Genomic DNA, 13,024 nt, shown 5'->3' with positions numbered 1-13,024 from the left:
TTCTTGTTATTAGTAGATAGTTTAGCGCGCGGAGCGACTGCACACAGCTGATAACGTCGCGGCGTGACCGGTTCCCGACCGGCCGCCCTGCGCCCGCGCATGTTCCCCCGCACGCCGCGCTCACCAGTCTATCTGCCTCTCTGACGCACAGCGCACGCCACCGCGCTGCTCGGTCGCATTCCTATCGCATTCCTTTGTGCACTCGCTCGCGCTTTATAGTTTTAAGTGCTTTTGCTTTGCCTATCTTGCATTTCCCCTTCTGTAAATTTAAACTGTTCGCTTACGCATGTGTGTGCTCAAGAATAAAGCTTCAAAACGTATCCTGCTTGTTTGCTTTCTACGCCTGGAGCTATACCTACTGCAACTAAGTGGAACCCGTGGGAGATATCACTACGCATCCCACACGGTTTTATTTTTTGTTAAAAAGTTTATTTATTTGTTGATTTTTAGTGGTTCCTATTGATATTCTATGTATCAGTCCGAATATATGTACAGTAGTGAAAGAATTATCCTTTAACTCCTAACCATTGAGGAGTTGACCTTCCATCATCAGCTCAGCCACATAAAGTTATCACCATCAGGCGTAAATACTGGTGTACCTTTTTAAAAATACACTAAAAACATTACATGTGCCTATAACATTTGAGGAGTTCCCTCGATTTCTCCAAGATCTCATCATCAGACCCCGACGTGGTGCCAATGGGACCATCTCGGGGTTATACCTGATCAAATGAAAAAAAAAATTTGAATATCGGTCCATGATTCTCGGAGATATCGAATAACATACATAAAAAAAAAAAACATTCAGTCGAATTGAGAACCTCCTCCTTTTTTGAAGTCGGTTAAAAAAGTGTAACGAGTTACCCCACGATTTGCGATTCGCGCGCATAGTCTGGAGGGCGCTTCGGGAATGCCCGAATTCTGGCAACACTCGTAACCGACCCAGAAAAAATAAAAACTTGCTGTCAATGTCAAGACTGTCAAGTTAAATATTCTATTTGCCTGTAGTGGACAATTTCGGGAATCGGGAATGTTTTTCCTTCAAAAACAAATTAAAATCAACATTATCGCCTATCTTAACTTAATTTCCAAACGGCTGGAATAACTGTGCACAACAAACATTACAAATAGCGTATTTGCATAATTAAATCGTTGGACAGCGGTACCGTGGGCGTAAAAGCGTGTCCTATCATAAATAAGTGAAGAAAATGAAGATTAACGAGAAGAATTTGTGTGCGTTCGCGTCGTCAGCCACTCCGGTGGACAGGGAGGGCTGGCTGGACATGCGTGAGGCTGGCAAAAGCTACTCGCGCCGCTGGTTTACGCTGAAGGGCAATCTTTTGTTTTACTTCGATAAGACGGGGGATAAGGAACCAGCGGGTGTTATTGTGTTGGAAGGATGCACTATTGGTATGTAACTTACTTACTTTCACACTGTATTGGTACTCTAGTTCACTAAATCAGCGCCGGCCGAGCTTTTAATCAGGGTAGAATGAAATGGAGTTATAGCGCCTTTGGTTACCTTTTTTCCAATTTCGTAAACGAGGCTGTTTGGTGCTTTGTAGTTTGCCATTTTGGTGCTCCTACTATTGTTTGGCGCCTAGAGCGGCTGCTCCACTCGCTCTACCCTAGATTAGAATGTGATAAATTTTTTTTTTAACGGCATTTTTTTTTAAGAAAATCATTGACCTAAGTAATATTTAAGTACAAATTACACCATGTAAACATTTCGTTTTGTACCATTAAGATACCACATGTTTAACCTCGTAAGGCCCAATGTACATTACAATGTGATTTGAACTGACTAACATTTCAAAGAGTTGGGAAATAATAGAAAAAAATATCATTGGGACAAACAGGTTCAAATAGTGAGAAAATCTTAAGTACAAAAAGAAATGGGGCTGCAAAGATTACTCATGTTCAATAATTTTCGGACAGGCGATGAAAAACCAAATATTTTTCTAGTTTCTGTCCATTTAAAGTCGCCGTCAATAGAATTTGTGAACAATGTAAACAACCCTTGTAGTCAAAATGTCTTCAATTTCCATTCTAACTCATCAGATACTCGATGTAGGGAACAAATCAAATTATTTTATTAAATATTTTTTTTGATTTGTTTTTTTAAGTAGTAACACTACTATATATAAATTATAAACTGAAATAGATACCATACACTAAAGAAAAAGCGATCAAGCCCACTGGTGGCGAAGCCGGGAATCAAACCCGGGTCTCCAGCTATCGCGGCTGACGTGTTCGACCGCTACACCACCCCGACCGCCGAGGTACATGTCGAAATTTCTCTAGTGTATGTTATCTCTGAAGGCTAGGCGCCTTTGACCAACTCTAAGGGCGAGCAATTTCAGATACTGGCTAAATCCATGTGTTATTTAATCAATTCTTCTCACATTATGATCCTCAACCTTTGAAATAATAAAATTGTGCTAAAATAGGCCATACCGGTCGTCAGAATATCACTACAGTATTTCTTTACAAAATATGTGTCATGATTTTCATACAAAGCTTAAAAAAAAAATTGAGATTTGGCATAACTAAGTGACCCATCTTAGGTAAAACCTAGAATTTACCGAGTCATTGTCAATAAACTTCAATCTTTACAGATCTTACCAGTATAAGGTTTTACTTTGACTTTCTGTAACATAAACAATTTACCCCCAGAGTTAACAGAAGAAGAGGAAGCCTACAGCTTCAAGATCGTCTTCCAGTGCGCTGGCGGTCGCACCTTCTATCTCTGCACCAACTCACAAGCCTCGATGGAGGCTTGGATGAAGGCACTAGCCTGCGCTAGTTACGATTACATGAAACTCATGGTGGCAGAGCTGCAGAGACAGCTGGATGAAGCAGAAGGTAAGAGTTTGCAGCTGACAGTCTTCAGTGAATACAGAAGAGAAAGCTGGTAGTCACTCGTCATCGTCAGTGACATTCTTTGCACCAGCTCGCAGGCTTTTGATGGAGGCTTGGATGAAGGCACTAGCCTGCGCTAGTTACGCCTACATGAAACTCATGGTGGCAGAGCTGCAGAGACAGCTAGATGAAGCAGAAGGTAAGAGTCTGCAGCTGACAGTCTTCGGTGACATAATACAGAAGAGAAAGCTGGTAGTCACTCGTCATCGTCAGTGACATTCTTTGCACCAGCTCGCAGGCTTTTGATGGAGGCTTGGATGAAGGCACTAGCCTGCGCTAGTTACGCCTACATGAAACTCATGGTGGCAGAGCTGCAGAGACAGCTGGATGAAGCAGAAGGTAAGGGTCTACAGCTGACAGTCTCCGGTGATAACATAATACAACCCATAATACTTCTGAACCTTTTACGATTGTACTCGGTATGGTTGGGTACACTAAGTTGGAAGTCAGGAGAAAGTTAGCACTGGCCACATATATGTTCAAGGTATTCATGGGTAAAATACATAACCCTTCTCTGCTGAGCTCACTGGGAGTGGCGGTGCCTCGAGGGCCTCGACGGCGTGCGCCGCGCTTATTCGAGCGCCCGACTGCGCGCACCAACTTACTAGCCAACGCTCCTACTGTCAGGGCAATATCAATACTTAATGAAGTGTCCACCAAAATAGATTTATTTACATGTACACTGACTGAATTCACAGAAGTTACAAGCCGGCAATTGTGTGGCTTGCCTAATAAATAAAACTTAGTTAATTAAGTTCTTATTATAGATGTGTTTTTATATGTACATATTACGTGTTGGGCTGTAGTCTGTAAGTTTTATGTACAATGTTATTGTAATAAATAAATAAAATAAATAAAAAAATAAATAATAAATAAAATTTTTAAAAGCTTGGACCTTTAAGGTTTGCAAGACAAAATGAAAGGGTTCGAAAGTCTTCTTCTCCTTTTAACAACTCTATAACTCTGTATACTAAATAAATAATATCTGGGCAACCGAGCTTCGCTCGGTTCTGTTTCGTATCCTTGACATGTGTCGCCATCTAGTTCAAAAATGAATAGTACCTACATCGAGCGAAAGAATTCTCAGCCTTAACAACACAACTACTCCACACGAGATGGCGCGCATTTCGCCACAAAAACTCAAATAGTGTATTTTTCTATTCGTTTTATTCTTGACCTGTGTCGCCATCTAGTGTTTGCAATAAATAGTACTTACATCAACCGAAAGAATTCTGTCTTAACAGTACAACTACTGCACACGAGATGGCGCGCGAAGAAAAACTCATGAAAACTCGAAAATTCGCGTTTTCCGGGACCTAAGGATAAGTTAGACCGATTTTTCACCCCCAAAAACCCCCACATAACAAATTTCTGCGAAATCGTTAGAGCGGTTTCCGAGATCGTCAGTGTAAATAAATATATATATAAATAAATAAATAAATAAATATACAAGAATTGCTCGTTTAAAAGTATAAGATACAGACACAAAAAATATTTTGAAGAACCGGTGGCGGGCCGCACCGCATACAATCGTTTCGCGAGCCGTACTTTGCTGACCACTGGTATAGACTCTAATTGATGAAGATGACAAAATTCAGCCAGGTTTAATTTCGTGTCCCGGGTACCTAAGGGGATAAAAAAAATCCTTAATAAAAATTGTCTTCGTCCACAGCTGAGGCAGCAGCAGAGGCGGCAGCGCTGACCACCCCAACAGAGGAGCCTCGGGCGCCGCCGCGGGGGCAGAGATACAACCCCTTCAACAAGCTGCCAGAGAACGAACCCAAGGCGGTTCAGGGCAGCAGGCACCGTGAGTACATCAGTAGACTAACAACTCACATTTATAAACACAGTCATATTTGGCCTCTTATTCTCTTTGTTTCACAAGACTATTATAGAAATGTCTCAAGTCTCCCTAAAATCTGGAACGACGTGTGGCCTCACACAAGAGGCGTGGCGTTGAAATGGTTAATATCAATTTAACTTTATTTATCGTATGGCTATGGCATGTATCGTTACTCTACTATTTAATTTTTTAAAATGTCAGACTGCCGATATTTGATTGCAGTCGTCGACAGGTTCTTAAGACGCCAATTTTCCGCTTAATTTGGTGATGGGTTTGGGTTGTGTAGTGTCTGATCCGGGTCGCCACATTGGCATTCCGATGAATCGCGCCGTCCCCATTTACACCACAGCGATGCGCAGATACCGGCGTCCGTCCTAATCCTAATCAATTTAATGTTAAGTATTAAATTAAGTAGTCCTTTTTTATTTTCAGACAAAGAGAACCTCCGGCCAGACATGTCACGTAAGAAGGTTCCGTTCCGAGACATTCACACGGCTTTCGGCCGCAAGATCCTTTCCGACCGTAGCGAGTGGCGAGCCACGCTGGCTAAGCGACAGAAAGCGGTGGAGTCACCGCTTATACAGCTGTAATATCGGGAAAATATTTAGTCTCGCGTTAAAAGTTCACTATCGATGGACAAGTATGCAATTTTTATCAAGAGCCTCACACACTATTGCACAGACTTTGGCATTACCGTAGCGAGTGTCGAACCACGCTAACCAAGCGATAGAAAGAGGTGGAATTTCCGCTTATACAGCTGTAAATAAGGGATATATAGAACATTTTAGAAAAGAGGAAGATGTGTACATGTTGGTAAAGGTAGGTATGGTGGTAAATATATGCTATTTACCACCATAGTTTAGACTTTATTTGACAATGTGACAGAATTCAAATTTGAATTTGGTTTCCGAAATTCTTCTGCCCTCTTAAGGGTTAAAGAATCATTATTATTAGGCACTTGAATCAAGAGTGAAAGGACACCATTTAACTTTGGTACTCGCTTTTTAACACACACACATCGCCTTTGAACGCAATAAGCTTGCCGACCTAGAGTCAAGCGTAAAAAGCGGTAGTATACCCGTGATACTCGTAACGAAAATTCACCCGAATTAACTTTTCTTGTCTGTTATTGCCATGGTTACGGTCTCTTGAGTCACGCTGGTTTTATGCAAAGTTATGCTACTTAAACTATGCAAACATGCATTTTTCTGGTGTTAACAAGCCCTTTCCTTAATTAGCCACCTACAAACATGGACTACATGCATGCTTGCATAATTTCAGTAGTACCAGCGTGACTCAGGGGACCATAACCATGGCAATAATAGACAAGGAAAAGTTTATTCACCCAATTATGTTGTTATTATTATTCGTCTGTTGCAAGATGATCACCGACCGTTTCTTCTTTGTCAGCGTGAAAAAGCAAAAAAGCTTAGAGACTCACGCTTTGACAGACACACGCTTTAGAGCGCAAGATATTTGCAGAATGAAGTTTCACGATCGAGTACATGATTTCTTTGATCAACCGCCTTCTCTTTAGCTATAGTTAGTTTATTAGTAATACTTGTAGAGGAGGAATTCTTCTTAAGGAACTGAAATAATTATATCATTCTCGTGATTGTATTGTCGAATGCGAAATTAACATTCAGGCCCCGTAGCCGAATGGCATTTCTCCGACGCGAAACGAATAATGAAACGCCGTGAAAGGTAGTCTGGCTCTGTCTCGCCAATACGCAAGAGCGATGGAGATAGATATCTACGAGCGTTTCGTTTCGTGAGCGTTTGTGCATTCGGCTACGCACGCAGATGTCTGTACGTGTGATCTAAAAGGCCTGTACTTACGTACAGGTATGTAATTATTTATTTTTATAAATTCCATCAAATTAAAAAATATATATACGGTGCCTGTTTAAGAGTATTTTTCAGTACAGATGGTGTTTTTTTTACGCACTAGTGCGAGAAGTGGTTCATTATATGCCAGGTCGAAACTTTGAAGGCTCATCTGTACTGAAAAACGTCGTACGATACACGTGCAAAAAGGAAATCCGTAACTCGTGTCGATTTAAAACACTCCCTTCGGTCGTGTTCTAATTTATCGCCACTCGTTTCGAACTTCCTTTTTTACGCACTTGTATCGTAATGTACTATTATATAAGTTGGTATAATGAGGTCAGATAGGGCAAGAGGCAAGACCAACAGTTTATTATAATAGGCAAAATCAACAATACGAGGATTGTTAAGTTGTAGTATTGTCCCAATCTTTGTTTTACTAGATCTAACCTTAGTGATTCATGTTTTAATGATTATTGTAATGATTATCACAGTTTCACCGTGAATTAAACGATTACATTTGGATTAGTTATTATATTAAATATTATGAGCTATTATTTTAACTATAAAACTCCCGTGAGACTCATACATATTTAAAAATATTTTAAGCGGGTTACTCACGTATTAAGTCGATATAGCGTTCGACATGTTTCGGCTCAATTTCGAGAGCCTTTCTCAAGAGTAGCGACACCCCGCCTTTACATGTCGAGAGCGCGACGCATACTGCGGGCGCTTGCTCGGTGCGCGCGGCTGCTGAGGACAGGCGCAGGGGGGGTCTAATTTCAATCGTGACAGTGGTTGGTCGGTGCCACCGAGTTGGAAAACAGTTCTAGGCACTACGTCGGTCCCCAGTGTAAACGCACCCTTAACAAGTGACGTAATAAGTGTTGTGTGCAATCCTGCTTTTGACAAAAGTAACATAGTGGGTAGCTCCGATCTCGCCACGGTGACGTCGCCCGCGCCGCCGACCCCCCCTGCGCCTGTCCTCAGCAGCCGCGCGCACCGAGCAAGCGCCCGCAGTATGCGTCGCGCTCTCGACATGTAAAGGCGGGGTGTCGCTACTCTTGAGAAAGGCTCTCGAAATTGAGCCGAAACATGTCGAACGCTATATCGACTTAATACGTGAGTAACCCGCTTAAAATATTTTTAAATATGTATGAGCTATTATGTTATTAGTTATTAGCTTCTTCCTCATAGAAATAGAATCTTTAATTATTATTGCACTTTATTATGTAATTTGTTAATTTAAAATATGCGCTCACTTGCCTATCAGTATTAAAGCGTTTTATTAGTTCCTACGTTGGTGTAAATAATTTAAATAAATGAAACAACGGTTGTATTAAGTAGTTTTATTTAAAAATCTTTGTTATGTAAACCAACACTTTACAACGTCAACTGAGACAGGGGAAGACGCAGCGGCGACACCGCAACGACACGCCGGCGACATACCTGCGACATACCGACGACGCCGCGGCGACACCGACGCGTGCGCAACTAATTTTTCAGCCGCGTACTTATCCTAGGTGCCGATAAGCGTTATACAATGCAATCAATTGTTTTGGTATTTCATCTCTTTATATAATTTAATGAAACTAGATAACATTGAGCAATACGATACATTAAAGGCCAGTGTACACCGGATGCGTGCGCGTTGTAATGTACAGATTTCTATCAGAGACGGCACACTGGTTGCGTGACGCGTGCGTCTACGTACACGCAGCCGATGTGCTCTGGTCTTAAGACGCCTTCGACCTTGGACGGCCGACGCGGAGGTGACACTATACACAACATGTGAGTCAAACGCGATGGAAGACAGTTTCAAATGCCCAGTTCAGAAACATGGTAACAAACAAGTTTACACACAGGTTAGGGATAAACCGAAAATGTCAAACTTTAACGCTCTAAAATAACTTGTTAATGTGTAAAACAATATAATATGCCTCTATAAATATAATATAAGCAAAACGTGCCCGGCTCAAACTCCGTACATATATGTCCCACACTCACAACGCATACTCTAAACTATCTATAAAACTACAAATAATAAACAAGGGCTCGAACTGACACAGTGACACAATTCAACTTCATACAATTTCATAACCTTTCAAGTGATCCATAGTAAACTGTGAGCCACTGTGCCCGGCGCGCCCGAAAAAGTAAAAATGTCATAAATAAGAAATATTTGGTAACAATTCCTTAAAGATTAAATGGACAGGGAAACTGTGCACGAAAACAAATGGTTACAAAAGGAGGACCGTTAGTATTTACATAAGGTTACATTTTTACATCACGAACCAATCGTCTAAAACTAACTTAGAAATATCAAACTGAAGAAATCAGTCACGCAAGTTCATGAAAAGAAAACGTACAAAAGAATGAAATATACAGTTAGAAAACTAGAACTAAGTAAAAACAATACTAACAAAGTTATATACATTTCATGTGGTGGGTGGGAGTTAAGAATCTGGCCACTTAAGAGAATTATATTTGGTCATAACATAACGATACACTAGGGCTACATGTTGGGACAATATTTGTGTTGGTCTAATATAATGAATATAGTCACATAACCTCTCTAACTTATGATACTCTGCAGTTACAATTACAAAGGTTACATTTGAATACACTGTCATGAAACACTCATAAATAATGTTAATAACGCTACTGTAATACTTAGTATATATTGCTATTTATTGGGATACGCATAAGCAAAGTGGCCAGGTGCTAGCGTGGTGGGTAGTCCATTCGGAAATAAATATTAGGGCCTACTTACACGTTGCAAGAACAGAACTCTTATTCGACTCAGACTCAGTACATTACGACATTTAATTTTAGTGCTGAAAGTATCTTTCCTCAATAGTCCGCAATGTAACATAAATAGCATGCGATACGTCGTGTAAATAGGCCCCTAATAAGGCTGGCGTGCACTACGCCACAGTATAAGGACGACTCAGTAATAATTCTTCTAACAAATTTTGCGCCGCGCGGTTTTTCCTTGAGTAGCGCTCGCACGCAGCGAGGTGCAGAGAGTATATGCGGACCGGATGATGCCGGTCGCGTCAGTACGCGCCGCGCTCCGTGGCGCTGCCAAGGTCGTCCTTATACTGTGATAAGTGGACGCCAGGCTTTACGATGACTTTAGCGTAATCATTGACAATATTAAATGGACAAATCTTCGTCAATCTTTTGAACACAACAACTCATAGGGTCTTCTCAAAATGGACGCGGGCCTCTTGAAGATAGGACTGTATGCCGTTGGCGTAGTCTTGGAGTCTAGAGCTCGAAACGCTTCTTCCGCTCGGCCACCATTCCAACGAGCGGGGCGACGGTGGTGCGCTCGCGCACAGAGCAGCGACGCGTCCTTAGTTCTGGAATTAGTAAAGAAAATGTTCATAAAAATTGCTGGTAAAGGTTTTATCATTGAAAGCATGACTTATTTAAGTCTAGATATATGAAACTATATTTTTGACTAAGATCTGTAAACACTATATCTATCGCAAATAAAGAATTATGAATTATGAATTTTTCTAAAATACAAATACTAGTAGTAGTACCTGGACGGGCGACAACTGCAGGTTTCTGGTTGCCTCTGTCTTCGCGAACTGAATCTTGGCCGGCCGCGTCGGCCGCGCCGCTTCCAGCAGCGGACTGCTCCGTGACTTCCCCTGTTAACGTTCCAATGTTGGAGTTGAGGGAGAAATGGTGACGGAAAAGAAAAGTCACTAAATTGCTCGTTTTGAACAAATATTCTGGTCTGGAGTTTAACAACGAACTAATAAATAATGGCAGGCAAGAATGGTCGCGCGATAGATGATAAAACATCCGGCCGTCCCTATCGAACTTAATTACTTAACTTAAATAATGCGACGGCCAGATGTTTTATCATTTATCGCCCTAGCTTGCCTGCCTGGACTGTATTTCATTTAAGTTTCATTCAAGTAAGTGGGTTTTCACATTATCCGATCCGATATCGGATGTCGGAACGACATTCCATACATTACAGGTGCCTTTTTTCCATTGAAATCCTTCAGACATCCGATATCGGATCGGATAATGTGCACACGTCTGTTTTCGTATGAATTTCGTTTTCGTATTTCGATCACGTCGATTAGCGATATCGTCAGATTCGTCAGTACTGCCGCTTGACAATAGATGTCGCGGCAATCGAAAAGACTCATAAGTACTCTTTTTCATCGAATATTATAATCCGAATTCTATTTGCAATTCTTTCTACTTGTAATATCAGTTGTAAAGAGACGAGACATACATTTTTTGAACCTCTGAGCAATGTAGTTACTTTAGACAGGTTAGATATTTTTAGAAATTAAACTAACTAGAAAACGTGTCAAAAAAATCAAATAAAAATAAACTGCTACCATCTGTTTATTGAAATAAATTTTAATCTAACCTATTTAAATGTATAAATGCAGAAAATTATTAAACTAAAATCACACCGAAAAGGCATAAAAATAAAATATTTTAGAAGCTTTGATGTATTGTTATTTTTTGTGGCAGCAAAAGCAAATTAGTATTAAATAATTATATGGATAGCTCAAACATGACTTGGTTTCGTAACTTTGATTTCATGCAAATAACCTAAAATTTGTTCTTTCCATCATTTCACTTCTGTAATTTATTTAGAAGGCACACAAAACAAATTAATAACTAAATAAGCAAATCAAATATACAAAACTAGGTGCTAAAAGTAACAAGAAGTGAAACCTCTACCAATCCTAATAGTGTATTTAAAACGATCAACGCCATCTACCGAATTGTTGGGTTTACTAAACGTTTATAAAATAACGTTAAAATAAACGTTTATCAACTGTAAGTAGTTACGGCAGCAAAGACAAAAAATACAAAGAGCAACCAACTGCGCCGAAGTTCTCACTAACTACCCAACCGTTCCCTAGATGGCGCTGTGAGCAAGTGTTACCTGAGTTCCGCTGCCAGGCGCCCGCCAGCTGCCGCAGGTGCTGCCACAGCGGCGCCTCTCGCCCATGCTGTTAGTGCACCCAATCAACCATAATGTTCTAACGATATACAAGACCGAACTGAACTGTGTCTTGGGTATAAAGTAAACTTGTAAATTGCTGTTTGCAAAACGATTATCTTATGGGCAATTTTTTTCAAAGTTGTCCACCCCACTTTTTTATGGATTTAGAAAATTTTATGTGATTTCCACTCAGAATCGCGAGCTCTTCCAATCCTAATGGGAGAAAAAAAGTGTCCCAAGGTTTTTTTCCCATTCCGTTAACATTTTTTCATACATTTTGTATGGCGGTAACGGAATGGAAGGTCTGAAAAATGTATGGAAATCTTGGGACATTTTTTTTCTCCTATCAGGATCAAAAGAGCTCGCGATTCTGAGTATGAATCGCGTAAAAAATACCCATATTACTAAAAAAGTGGGGTGGACAACTTTGAAAAAATGGCCCTTATATACTCGTTTTGTTTATTATTTCCTTTCATCATCATCATTGGCCTTCGAGTCTATAACAGACTATACAAGCAGTGTCACGTAAGGCGACAACGTTTTTCATGGCTGTGTAAGCCGATGCGGGAGCGACAGACACGACCACAATTCTGGCAGGTGTAGTGTACCCGTTTGCCGTTTGCGTTTGGTTTGTTTGGTGTTGCCGTTTGTTTATTATTTCCTTTAGTATAATACTAATATGCCGAATATACTATAACACACCCAATATTTCAGTAAAGGCACAAAGTATGTCTACTCTACTCTATAACAGAATATAGTTCAATATTGGATATTGGTCAGAGACCTACTGTTATAGGAATTCCAGATTTTTGATGATCTCACTGTTCTAATACGTATTGAAACATGTAATGCATTGCAATCTTTATAGTCTACCGAGATAACGATGGGAATTTTTGTTTTGATAAAAAAAGGTCATTAAAATAACAGTTTTTACAGAGACGGCATTCAAATTTTCGGTGACTCACCAGATAAAAAAATGGGTTTTTACCGTGAATATTATTAGTCATAGTGATTTTCGTTTTGTAAAGTCAACTTTGGTACAGCTCGTGTTATGATTCATATTGCATAATATTTTTTATTATTTAATCAGTTCAATTGGGTCTTTAAAAGATGAAGGATATCAAGGATAATTTGAAATGCTACATTTTCGATATTTACAAAGGGTGCTAAGAAATTTATTCACAGAGAATACTCAAGAATTTTGAAATCCGAATAATACAAGGAGTATATCTAAATAGAATCTTAATGTAATATAATTTAGCATGAAGGTTATTGTGCAATGTCAAGCAAGCGTGGCGGTCTAATGCTCTATGGTACATGGTCTATGATCTATGAAGCTTGGCTGTTTAAAAGCTAGTGCCGTAGTCTCGAGAGGTGACGTGACATTTTTTTTTTGCTATTTTCAAAAGAATAAATATGGACTTTCTCTATGTGAC

At 40.1% G+C, this 13,024-nt stretch overlaps 2 protein-coding genes across 2 annotated transcripts in view; one reads left to right on the top strand and one right to left on the bottom strand.

Moving 5' to 3' along the window:
• The first annotated feature begins 999 nt into the window (after positions 1-999).
• LOC125228130 (sesquipedalian-1-like) lies at positions 1,000-6,729 on the top strand. Its single transcript, XM_048132587.1, has 4 exons — positions 1,000-1,410; positions 2,677-2,865; positions 4,595-4,729; positions 5,198-6,729. The coding sequence occupies exons 1-4, from the start codon at positions 1,209-1,211 to the stop codon at positions 5,353-5,355; spliced, it is 684 nt and encodes a 227-aa protein (XP_047988544.1). The 5' UTR covers positions 1,000-1,208; the 3' UTR covers positions 5,356-6,729.
• Positions 6,730-7,926: 1,197 nt separating this feature from the next.
• The window catches only part of LOC125227885 (protein outspread), a 489,387-nt gene continuing 484,289 nt past the window's right edge, over positions 7,927-13,024 (bottom strand). The window contains 3 exon segments of the mRNA XM_048132278.1: positions 7,927-9,960; positions 10,147-10,257; positions 11,529-11,595. Coding sequence (XP_047988235.1) covers positions 9,866-9,960; positions 10,147-10,257; positions 11,529-11,595 — 273 coding nt within the window. The 3' untranslated portion in view covers positions 7,927-9,865.

Source organism: Leguminivora glycinivorella, chromosome 7 (assembly GCF_023078275.1).
Source record: "Leguminivora glycinivorella isolate SPB_JAAS2020 chromosome 7, LegGlyc_1.1, whole genome shotgun sequence".
Lineage (NCBI taxonomy): Eukaryota > Metazoa > Arthropoda > Insecta > Lepidoptera > Tortricidae > Leguminivora > Leguminivora glycinivorella.
This window is presented reverse-complemented; position numbering and strand designations above follow the sequence as displayed.

Excerpts from the sequence above, each read along its gene's own strand:
- LOC125228130 (XM_048132587.1), top strand. The coding sequence starts at position 1,209 with ATGAAGATTAACGAGAAGAATTTGTGTGCGTTCGCGTCGTCAGCCACT. Across the intron at positions 1,411-2,676 it reads GTTGGAAGGATGCACTATTG|AGTTAACAGAAGAAGAGGAA; the intron begins GTATGTAACTTA and ends ATTTACCCCCAG. Across the intron at positions 2,866-4,594 it reads ACAGCTGGATGAAGCAGAAG|CTGAGGCAGCAGCAGAGGCG; the intron begins GTAAGAGTTTGC and ends CTTCGTCCACAG.